Here is an 11,874-nt window from a genome sequence, read left to right on the forward strand (position 1 = left end):
GACATCCTGTCTTGCAAGCCAAGTTCCCCATCTCTGGATTCCACAATGGTAGCACTTCGGGGTGTGCCACCCTCTGATTTAATCTCTTGGGCTTCTTCCAGCCATTGCATATAAAATTTCCCCTTTTGGACAGCAGCATCCAGAGCAAAGACTGCCAACTTGCATCTCTATCAGTACTTCTGTAAGAAATGGTATGTGGGACAAGTTTTCTCCTTTTCTGACTCTTAAATGCTTTAGGTCAGTGTCTTCATTAATGCTTGCCCACTTAGCACTGTGTTGAGGACAGTCTGTGGTAAAGAGTGGACTGAACTAAGCCTTTGGCGCTTGATACCCTGCACTGTGAGTGTAGTTGTAGGTTTTAGTATTGGGAAATTTAGGATAAAAAGGATCGATGGGAGAGTACAAACTGGAGCACTAAAACTTGGCATTGTCTAGTCCAGTGAGTGCAAGCCACTGTCTCCTGGATGGTGATGGTTTGTGATTTTTAGGGTTGGATCCAGACCTAGTTGGCAGGCTAGTGTAGATGTGACAAGTACTAATGATTTTGTTCCTTTAGGTGGCTACAACTCAAAATGCGACATCACAGTTGAAATAAGCAAAACTCTCTTCCCACCAATGTCCTGGAAGGAGCACAGAAGCCAGGTATGGTGGCTTGTTCACTGCTTTCCTGTGGTTTATTTTCCTTAGGCCACTTAGATTTATAAGACACTGTCCGGAGATGTTAGCAGTTCTACTTCTTGCTTTCTGAATTTTCAAAAACATGGAGGGGAAAAAAAAAAAGGAAATCCACAGGAGTTTTTGCTTCCAATAAATAGTTGTGTGTCAAGATTATACATTTGAAACTCAGTGTCCTTAATGATTTCAACAATGTTGAGTATCCCAGCATCTTGTCCTGGATTCTTGTTTGGAATCCTCCAGGTATTTCTGCACTGAGATCAGTAGGGGCTTAGGGAGAAGTTTTAGTGCTGATACAAAGCACACACTGTCTTTGGTGTTTATAAGTACCTGACGTGAGCAAGCAGCTCTGTATTTTTGTGCTTAATACTTGTGTTCTGCACACTCAGGCAGTTGAATTTACATGCTTTTGTTGTCAGATGTGTGATGCGCAATGTCTGTTTTCTTTTTACTAATCCGACCTGCCACCAGAAAAGAGATAGAGGGAGTTTGAAAGCACAGTCAGGATAGATACTGTCATTTTGTAATCCTTTGTGCACAGGTGGAATTGCCTGTTCCCACAAAATAGGTGGCAATATTCTGCTGCTTGCAGAAATCCTTCAAATGAAAATCAAGCAAGGAGGTACTGGTTATCCACAGGGTAATTCTCCTCTGGAAGGGTGCAGTCAATTCCCATTTAGGCTAATTACACTTAAGGAGACCTTTCCTATAACTAATGAACAATGGGCATAACCTGTTATCACACAACCATAGGCACACACACTAATACACTGTTGAACTGCACTGCCCTGGTAAGACGCCTCCTCCACAAAACTCACTGGAGATGTTCAGAGACATTTGCTGTAATTACTGCTAGCATGGTTTCTAATTCATTTAATTTTCTTTTCTACCTAAACTGAGCATATAAGTGTGTTTTAAGAGATTGAAGAAATAAATTTTTAATTATAAAATGATGCTATATCATACATTATTAATGACAACCAACAATATGTAATACATGTTTAGGTATGAATCCATTAGGAAGATAAACTAATATATATCAGTCCTAAAATAATATGCTAATTTGTCCTGTGTTTATGAATGGGGAAATCCATGTTTAAAGCAATTAGAGGTTTATAAAAGCCTTGACTTGACCCACTGGTAAAGCATGGAGCACACTTGGCACTTAGGAATTCTTGTGTTGTCTATGGCAAAGGAGAAGATCTCTTTTTTCCCTTTATTGGTTTCAGCAGATTGTGAAATCATACAACCAGGATGGTACAGAGCTACAGACCTCCAGGGTGGGAGCAGCATGATGCAGATAGTCCTGGTTGGCAAACACTTTGGTTATTATTGTTATATTAAAAAAAAACAAAACAAACCAGAAACAACCCACAAACTCCTTTGTACTCAGTTCACTTTCAGGCAGTTTTGGGGAATTTTTGTCACTTATTTTGCTATTAACGGTAGCAAACTTCTGAAATCTCCATGGCAAGTTCCAGGCATTCACCAGTCTCGTGGCAGGACTCAAAAAGGCTGCAATCAATGTCACAGTCACAATTGCAATCGTTGTTGGCATGGTCTTCGTTGGAGGTCTGGTAGTATCTATTGGATGGACAACACGTATCTATCAGCCAATGTTCACAGGTATCAGGCAGCATTATAAGAAAGTCCCAAAACTGGCAGAACAAGCAGGCCAGGATAAGTGTTGCACATTCATCTAAGAGAAAGGAAAAGCAATGAGACATGAGAAAAAGGGCATGTTTGATTACCCAGGTTCAGGCTAGTGTGACTACACAGAAATGAGATGCAAGACAGCTCCCAAGGTAGGCTAAAAGTACATTGATGATAACTACTTCCATAAAGTCGGATGAAAGGATTTATTTTCTGTGTTGTTTGTTATGGGAAAACATTAGTGACATGAAAATAATTTGAATGAAAATGCTCTGTGGCAGTGAAGTTCAGAGGAGCAAGTACTGTAAACCAACTTTATGGCTAGACTTGTCTATCTTAAAGGTCTTTCCTAACCTAAATGATTTTATGGTTCTAGGCTTTTAAAGGGGTTGGGGTATACATTTCAGCACAGGATTGAACTTCATGCAGCTGGGATGCATTGCTGAGGGGGTTGAAATGCTATCTGACCAATGCACTTGACACTGAAGTTAATTTTCTTTTCACAAGAAATTTCAATTAAAGATAAAAAATCACCAAGCTGTTCCTGCTGTTTTTAGGAAGGGGGAAAACAAATCAACAAAAAGCCCCAAACAAAACACTTTCAGGGGCATTTTTGCCTGCATACAAGTTTAGAGCTGCATCTTTCTTATTTAAATGATTTCTTTCTGGGGTGGAGGTTTGTTATGGTCTGAATCAATCCTTGCTGGAAGTTAGTATACAAACACCTAAGGCTTTTGCAGAGGGTGGATCAGGCCCTCAAACACTCCAGGTCTAGTTCTTGCTTTTCTTTGTGGTCAGTCTGGATACATGGGATGGCATATCCTTAGCTTGCAGATTGCATATGGCATCTGGTCAAGGACTGAGAAGATCTTATGAAGAAGACCAAACCACACAGGGGTAAAGAAAGAGTACAGATCCATTATCTCCTTGTAGTTTGATTACTCTAAGCAGGCTGTTTCAGTAATAATGTTTAATGATAGTAAGACTGCCTAAGCAAAGACAGGGAGCAAAAGCAAGTCTAGAGAACACTGACTGAGGGCAGCAAGATGATTGATTCTCAACCCAACCTCCTTCCACATCACCACCAGAACAGATATCTCTTTTTTTTTTTTTTTTTTTTATTCACAGATGGGTTAATTTTTGAAGGAAGATGAAAGCTTGGAAAACAGTGTGACCAGTGGGACCAGGGAAAAGATTTTACCCCTGTACTCAGCACTGGTGGGGTCGCATCTTGAATATTGTGTTTAGTTTTAGGCCCTTCACTACGAGGTGCTGAAGTGTACCCAAAGGGCAATGAAATAGGTGAAAGGCTTAAACACAAGTCTTGTGAGGAGCATTTGAAGAACTGAGATTGTTCATCCTGCAGAAAAGAAGGCTCAGGGAGATCTTCTCTCTCTCTCTCCAACTACCTGAAAGGAGGTCTGTTCAACCAAGAACAAGAGGAAACAGCCTCAGGTTGCGCCAAGGGAAGTTTGGATCGGATGTTAGGAAGAACTTCTTTACTGAAAGGCATTGGATTGGCTTGCCTAAGTGGTGTCACCATCCCTGAAGGTATTTAAGAGCTGTGTAGATACAGTATTTAGGGATACAGTCTAGTAGAGAATTTGTCAGTGTTAGGCTAATGATTGGACTCAATGATCTTAAAGCTCTTCTCATGTCTAGGCAATTCTGTGCTTGTGTGATAGTATCAGCTTGGATGAGTGTCTGGAAGTGGTGAATATGCCTGAAAACATGGTCCCCATGCAAAAAAAACGTGGTGATGCATTTGTTCCCCTCAGAAATCAACTCATCAAGTCCCACTGTTCAAACCATAGCATCTGGGGTGGCTGCCTTTGGGTGCAGCAGGGCTTGGAGCAGGTGTGAGATTTTGACTGTGTGAATCCACAGTCTCTGGAGTGCAGAGACTCAGACTTTTCAATTATGTTTTCTTTAATTTTTTCCCCCCCTTCCTTGTTTTTGGAATGGAAAAATGCCTTCAAACAATCTGAATGCCTATTCATTGGTTCTTCCAGGAAAGCATATGGTTATAACCACATTTCTTGCCCTAGGATGACTAACTGTGAACTCATTCAACTGCATTGGTTCTATTGTGGCATTTTCCATCTCACATAACATAAAGTTCACTGCTAGGAAGTTTCCAGAATTATGCTCCTATTTAAAAAAAAAAAAAAAGAAAGAAAGAAAGAAAGAAAAAAGCTTTCTTGATGAAAAACAAAATTTAAAAATCATTCTGCCTTCTTTATGGCAACAACAACAAAAAATGTCAGTTAAAGCAGGTAGCAAGAATAAATAGCATGTGATTGAACCTTTTTCTAAGTACCATATCATCACCAATGTTATCAATTTTAATACTTATTTAAATATGTCAAGATCTATTTAAGTTCAGACAAGCACAACTAACTTCTAAGTCAGTTCTGTAGAATAAGAATGACTAGATTTTGGTGATACTTAGTACATTCATGCTTATATTTTTTTCTAAGTAAATGAACTGAAATAATTATAAAATTGAAACATTTTAGAAGGTGACACTGCTGCATTTAATTGTATGAAATTCGCACTGTAGAAAAAGTAATTTTATCCGGTAGTCCTTGGTGTAATTAAGACTATTCTTTTTACATATCTCATATTTATGAAATTTCCTTCCTATACATAGATGTGAGAGACAAAATTCAAAGTTATATATCAATTAAGGATTCTTCAGTGTTTTTTTTTCTCTCTCCAAAGATCTGTTTTCTAATAACAGTCTTTTTTTTTTTTTCCCTGAATGTGTTAACCATAATGGGGCTAATGTAATCTGGAGGGAATAGATATGATTCCTAGGGCTTCATCCAGGAAAGAAAGCACACAAAATCACAAGGTTTTAATAAAAAAAGGAATGCTTCAGCACAGAGTCTGTGATGTGCAGTAAAGATGCTTTTAAATTCCCATCAGAGCACACACCATGAACTGTGATAATGGATGTAACACATTTGGAGAAATCTGCATGTGTGAGGCTTTTTTGTCCTCTTTTAAGTGGGGTAATGTATATAAATAATAGATATTAGCAATTAAACATCCATTCCTATGCATTCATTTATATATTTGAAAATAAATTAGCCACAAACTGCATAAAAGAAGATGCAATCTCCTGTTTTCTCCTCTGTTTTCCCTGCTGTTTGCGTAACGGCGTCACAGCATTTATCTCAGTGAGAACAATGACCTCAGCTCACATTCTCTCCATTAGTAGATTAATTAGCACAAAAGAAGAACTTCTAAGGGTTTTTCTAGCCTGTCTCCTCTCTAAATTTTCCTGCTCTTGTTTCGTGGCTGTCAGCTCTCCCTCTGCTGATGCTGATGATACCCTGACCGAACCTGGTCCACAGCTCACAGGTCACCCTTAGTGAGAGCCATAAGCTTTGGATCTGTTCCTTTCTGAGAACAGGAAAATAAAGAATCATTGATTTCCTCAGCTATTGCTCTGCCTTCAGAGGTTCTCCATGCACCAGCAAACAGGATTTGGCCTTGTGTGTGTGGAATAAGCATTAAGTTGTCAGAGTAGAGTAAGTAGAGTATGCAGTGACAACCACAAATCTGGCTTCCTTCGGTTTTCTTGGCTTCCATCCAGCCCTTAACGTTATTAATTGAGCACAGATTGGGTTTTTTGTTAATTTCCTTCACTTTTAGATTTTTTAAGGAGTATGAAATCTGTTATTTATGTCACATGGTACACACCTGTGTGCCAGTTATGGCTAAGGGGCCGTATCAGATATTCAGCAAACTCAGAAAATAGTGAGTGTCTGGCTTAGAGGACAAGTCCCCTGAATGAAATAAATGCTTCAGATCTTCAAGGAAATTCAATGTATTCTAACAGATGTACCAGAGACGTCCCTTTTATTACAGGATCAGTGATACAGTAGAGATGGTCATGTTCCTGAAGAGCATGCTGCTTGATCTGTATTTGGAAATTCTTAATTTAGGAACTGTTAGGCAATATATGTGATAGATTCCAGCTCTGTTGGATAGAACACACTAATCCATCCTTGCAAAAGACACATGTAAGGGACTTTAAAAATGCTTCACAGAAGCCCTTCCACACCCCACCCACTGGAATAAGGGGAAATAGCTGGTTCTCAGCAGAACTCCACTAAAATCATGGGTGTTATATTGTTTAGATTCACAGGAGTCATGGCACTTATTACATGTCTGTAATAAATGTTTACAACCCATTCTATTCCCCAACCCTTGATTATATTATTGCCTCTGAAATTCTTACAAAAACAAATGCAAGGATTCAGCTCTCTACCTTGTGCTTTTACACAATAAAAAGGATCAGCTCCTTTTCAGGAAAGGTAAATCAGCGGTGATTATTAGCCCCAGAGCAAATTCTGTTTTAACAACGTCCATTTGTGAAAATGCACTTGAACTATTGGGCTTCTGCTGCAGTTTTGGTTTGTAATTTCCTTTCATAGCACTTTGTTTTCAAATATATTTTTTCAAAACTCAGAGCATCCTGAACTAACCAGGAGTCCTATCCATGGGGATCCACCTGGCCCAGTTTCTGCAGAAGCAAGGCAGAGTATGAAGAGAACTCCTCATCCTGACCCATGTGAGTTTTGCAATGCAGTCAGCAGTGGGAGGTTGTGGTGATGGGTCAGCAGACTGGTAGTGTTGGATGTAATGGGCGTAGAGTCATTTGGCTTGGAAAAGATCTTTGAGATCATTGAGTCCAGAAATTAACCTAGAACAGCTAAATGTGGTACCACTAAACCATGTCCCTAGGTACCACATCTACACATCTTTTAAAGACTTCCAGGGATGGTGACTCAACCACTTCCCTGGGCAGCCTGTTCCTATGCTTACGATCCTTTTGGTGACAATTTTTTTTCCTTTTTTTCAGCCTGGTGAAAATTGAGGCCATTTCCTCTTGATCCATACAAGAACTTCATATATAAGTAATATGCTAGCCACCAAATACAGCATATTACAGCAACCACAACAGCTGCTGTGGTACCCATGGCAATAGCTTCTGCTCCTGGGAGATACATGTCCGTATGAGGTATCTTTTTATCTCATAATGACACTAGTAGCTCCGTGGAAACACTCATTACAGAACTACCAAAGCACTGTTGCACCATGGGCTCCGAGCTCCTCTTCTATGACTTTAAACACTGACAATTTAAGATCATCTGCAGATTCTATCACAAAAAATACCTGCAGGGCAACTTAATGCTGCTTTTGGCTACATTCTTGAACTTCCCGTTCAGCATGTGAGCTTGTATTTTGAGTTAGATTCACAGAGTGCTCTTGCAAGGGGCATTATTTATGTTTATGTGGGCACAGATTTGAATCAACTTAGATGTGATCTGTTTCATAAAACATACCATCACTGTCTCTCTGATGTACTGATGCATCATCCTCGATGTAAGTGAACTCTCTGCATTTCTCCAGGGAAGCAATGGATGATGTGCTCGCTGCTGACAACTTCTTCTCATTTTTGGTACCCTTTGATGAAGCGTCTGTGATGCTGAATTCTGCCACAGAACTCATAACAATACCCTTCATAGGCTTTTCATCTGTGTGTTTTTCATTTGTAAGCTGGTTACCTGGTGGGATTAGGGAAAAAAAAAACAAAGAAAAGGAAAAAGAAAAAGATGAAAAAGGAAAAGGAAAAGGGAAAAAGAAAAGGGAAAAGAAAAGGGAAAAGAAAATAAAAAAGAAAAATAGAAAGAAAAAGAAAAAAGAAAAGGAAAAGGAAAAGGGAAAAAGAAAAGGGAAAAGAAAAGGGAAAAGAAAATAAAAAAGAAAAATAGAAAGAAAAAGAAAAAAGAAAAGGAAAAGGAAAAGGGAAAAAGAAAAGGGAAAAGAAAAGGGAAAAGAAAATAAAAAAGAAAAATAGAAAGAAAAAGAAAAAAGAAAAGGAAAAGGAAAAGGGAAAAAGAAAAGGGAAAAGAAAAAGAAAATAAAAAAGAAAAATAGAAAGAAAAAGAAAAAAGAAAAGGAAAAGGAAAAGGGAAAAAGAAAAGGGAAAAGAAAAAGAAAATAAAAAAGAAAAAGATGAAAAAGGAAAAGGAAAAGGGAAAAAGAAAAGGAAAAGAAAAGGAAAAGAAAAAGAAAAAAAAAAGAAAAAAAAAGAAAAAGAAAAGGAAAAGGAAAAGAAAAGGAAAAAGAAAAGAGAAAAGAAAAAGAAAAGAAAAAGAAAAAAAAAAGAAAAAAAAAAAGAAAAAGAAAAGGAAAAGGGAAAAAGAAAAGGAAAAAGAAAAAGAAAAGAAAAAGAAAAGAAAAAGAAAAAAAAAAAGAAAAGAAAAAGGAAAAGGAAAAAAGAAAAGGAAAAGAAAAGAAAAAGAAAAAGAAAAAAAAAAAGAAAAAAAAAAGAAAAGAAAAGGAAAAGGAAAAAGAAAAGGAAAAAGAAAAGAAAAAAAAAAAGAAAAAAAAAAAAAAAAAAAAGAAAAGGAAAAGGAAAAGGAAAAAGAAAAGGAAAAGAAAAAGAAAAGAAAAAAGAAAATAAAAAAGAAAAATAAAAAGAAAAGGAAAAGGAAAAGGGAAAAAGAAAAGGGAAAAGAAAAGGGAAAAGAAAAAGAAAATAAAAAAGAAAAAAGAAAAAGAAAAGGAAAAGGGAAAAAGAAAAGGAAAAAGAAAAAGAAAAGAAAAAGAAAAGGAAAAGGAAAAGAAAAGAAAAAGAAAAGGAAAAGGAAAAGAAAAAGAAAAAGAAAAAAGAAAAAGAAAAGGAAAAGAAAAAGAAAAGGAAAAGAAAAAGAAAAGGAAAAAGAAAAAAGAAAAAGAAAAGGAAAAGAAAAAGAAAAGAAAAAGAAAAAGAAAAAGAAAAGAAAAAGAAAAGGAAAAGGAAAAGAAAAAGAAAAGGAAAAGAAAAAGAAAATGAAAAAGAAAAATAAAAAGAAAAAAGAAAAAGAAAAGGAAAAGGGAAAAAGAAAAGGAAAAAGAAAAAGAAAAAGAAAAGAAAAAGAAAGGAAAAAGAAAAGAAAAAGAAAAGGAAAAGAAAAAGAAAATAAAAAAGAAAAAGAAAAAGAAAAGAAAAAAAAGAAAAAGAAAAGAAAAAGAAAAGGAAAAGAAAAAGAAAAGAAAAAGAAAAGAAAAAGAAAAGAAAAACAAAAGGAAAAGAAAAAGAATAGAAAAAGAAAAGGAAAAGGAAAAGAAAAAGAAAAGGAAAAGAAAAAAAAAAAAGAAAAAGAAAAGAAAAAGAAAAGAAAAGGAAAAGAAAAAGAAAAGGAAAAGAAAAGAAAAGAAAAAGAAAAAAAAAAGAAAAAAGAAAAAGAAAAGAAAAAGGAAAAAGAAAAGAAAAAGAAAAAGAAAAGAAAAAAGAAAAGAAAAAAAGAAAAGAAAAAGAAAAGGAAAAAGAAAAAGAAAAAGAAAAAAGAAAAAAAAGAAAAAAAAGAAAAAGAAAAAGGAAAAGAAAAGAAAAAGAAAAAGAAAAGAAAAAGAAAAAAAAAAGAAAAAAAGAAAAAGAAAAGAAAAGGAAAAAGAAAAGGAAAAAGAAAAAGAAAAAAAAAAGAAAAAGAAAAAGAAAAAGAAAAAAGAAAAGAAAAAAGGAAAAAGAAAAGGAAAAGAAAAGAAAAGAAAAAGAAAAAAAAAAGAAAAAAAAAAGAAAAGAAAAGGAAAAAGAAAAAGGAAAAAAAAAAAGAAAAAAAAAGAAAAAAAAGAAAAAAAAAGAAAAAAAAAAGAAAAGAAAAAGAAAAAGAAAAGAAAAAAAAGAAAAAGAAAAGAAAAAGAAAAGAAAAAGAAAAGAAAAAGAAAAGAAAAAAAAAAAAAGAAAAAGAAAAAAAAAAGAAAAAAGAAAAAAAAAAGAAAAAGAAAAAGAAAAGAAAAAGAAAAAGAAAAGAAAAAGAAAAGAAAAAGAAAAAAAAAAAAGAAAAGAAAAAGAAAAGAAAAAGAAAAGAAAAAAAAGAAAAAGAAAAGAAAAAAAAAGAAAAGAAAAAGAAAAAAAAAAGAAAAAAGAAAAAGAAAAGAAAAAGAAAAAAAAAGAAAAAGAAAAAGAAAAGAAAAAAGAAAAGAAAAAGAAAAAAAGAAAAGTAAAAGGAAAGGAAAAATCTCTCTCAACAACAACAAACGAGGATGGGGTTGCCGGGAGGGGGGGGTGGGTGGAGCGGAGGTGGGGCGGGTGTAGAGTGAGGGGGGTTTGGCTGGGTGGGGGCGGTTGGAGGGTGGGGGCGGGGGGGGGGGGGGGGGCGAGGGGGGGGGGAGGGGGGGGGGGGGTGGTGGCGGGGGGGCTGTGGGGGTGGGGGGTCTGGGGGGGCGCGGGGGGGGTGGGTGGGAGCAGGGGACGGGGGGGGGGGGGGGGGAGGGGTGGGGAGTGGGGGGGGGGGGGGGGGGGGGGGGGGTGGGGTGGGGGGGGGTGGCTGGGGGGGGGGGGTGGGTTTGGGGCGGATGGGGGGGGGGGGATGGCTGGGGGGGGGGGTGGCTGGGGGAGGGAGGGTGGGGTGTGGGGGGGTTGGGGGGGGTGGGAGGGTGGATTAAATAACGGGAGCGGGGCGGGGGGTGGGAGGGCGGGTAGTTGGGGGGGGAGGGGGGGGCGGTGGGGGGGGGGGGGGGGGGGGGGGTGGGTTGGGGGGGGATGGGGGGGGGTGGGATAGAGGGGGGGGGAAAGGGGGGGGAGGGTGGGTGTGGGGGGGGGGGGGGGGGGGGGTGGGGGGGGGGGGGGGGGGGGGGGGGGGGTGGGCGGGGGGGGGGGGGTGGGGGGGGGGTGCGGGGGGGGGGGGGGGGGGTGCGGTTTGGGGGCGGGGGGGGGGTGGGGGGGGTTGGTGGGGTGGGGCTCGTGTGGGGGGGGAGAATGGTGGGGTGGGGGGGGGGGCGCACGGAGGGGGGGGGGGGGGGGGGCGGGGTGTTGGGGGGGGGAGGGGGGGAGTGAGGGGGGGCGGGATAGGGGGTGGGGGGTGGCGGGGAGGGGGTGGGGGTGAGGGGGTGGAGGGCGGGGGGGGACGTTTGGGGGCGGGGCGGTGGGGGGTGGTGGGGGGAGGGGGGTGGGGGTCTGTGGGGGGAGGGGGGGGGGGGCGGGGGAGGAGGTGGTTGCAGGGGCGGTGGGGGGGGGGAGGCAAGGGTGGAGGTGGGGAAGGGGTCGGGGGGGGGGGCGTGGGGGGGGGTCGGGGTGGGGGAGGGATGGGGAGGGTGGTGGGGGGGTGGGGGGGGGGGGGCGGTGGGGGGGCGGGCGTGCGGGGGGGGGGGTGCGGTGGGCGGGGGGAGTAGGGTGGAGGAGGTGGGGTGGGGCGGGGGGGGGGGGGGGGGTGGAGGGAGGTAGGATTGGGAGGTGGCGGGGGGCGGTGTGGTCTGGGGATGGCGGGAGTGGGGGGGCGGGCGGGGGGGGGGTGGTGGGAGGAGGTTGGGGGGCGGTGCGGGGGGGGCGGGGTAGCGGGGGGGGTTTGTGGGTGTGGCGGGGGGCGGGGGGGTGGAGGGGGAGGTTTGGGGTGGGTGAGGCGGGGGGGGGGGGGGGTGCGGGGGGGGGGCGTGGGGGAGGGAGGAGGGGGGGTGGGGGGTGGGGGGGTGGGGAGGGAGGGTGGAGGGGGTGAGGGGGGGTGGGAGGGGGGGGAGGGGGGGGGAGGGGGGAGTCGGTTGGGGGGA

General features: G+C 41.0%; 1 protein-coding gene across 1 annotated transcript; it reads right to left on the reverse strand.

The window, feature by feature from the left end:
* Positions 1-2,114: 2,114 nt before the first annotated feature.
* On the reverse strand, positions 2,115-7,910 carry MDFIC2 (MyoD family inhibitor domain containing 2; the record flags this gene model as incomplete). Its single annotated transcript, XM_054398881.1, has 2 exons — positions 2,115-2,374; positions 7,689-7,910. Coding segments are annotated over 2 exons (482 nt in total), but the record flags the coding sequence as incomplete, so codon positions are not given.
* Between the last annotated feature and the right edge of the window lie 3,964 nt (positions 7,911-11,874).

This window comes from Indicator indicator, unplaced genomic scaffold, assembly GCF_027791375.1.
Source record: "Indicator indicator isolate 239-I01 unplaced genomic scaffold, UM_Iind_1.1 iindUn_scaffold_161, whole genome shotgun sequence".
NCBI classification, from domain to species: domain Eukaryota; kingdom Metazoa; phylum Chordata; class Aves; order Piciformes; family Indicatoridae; genus Indicator; species Indicator indicator.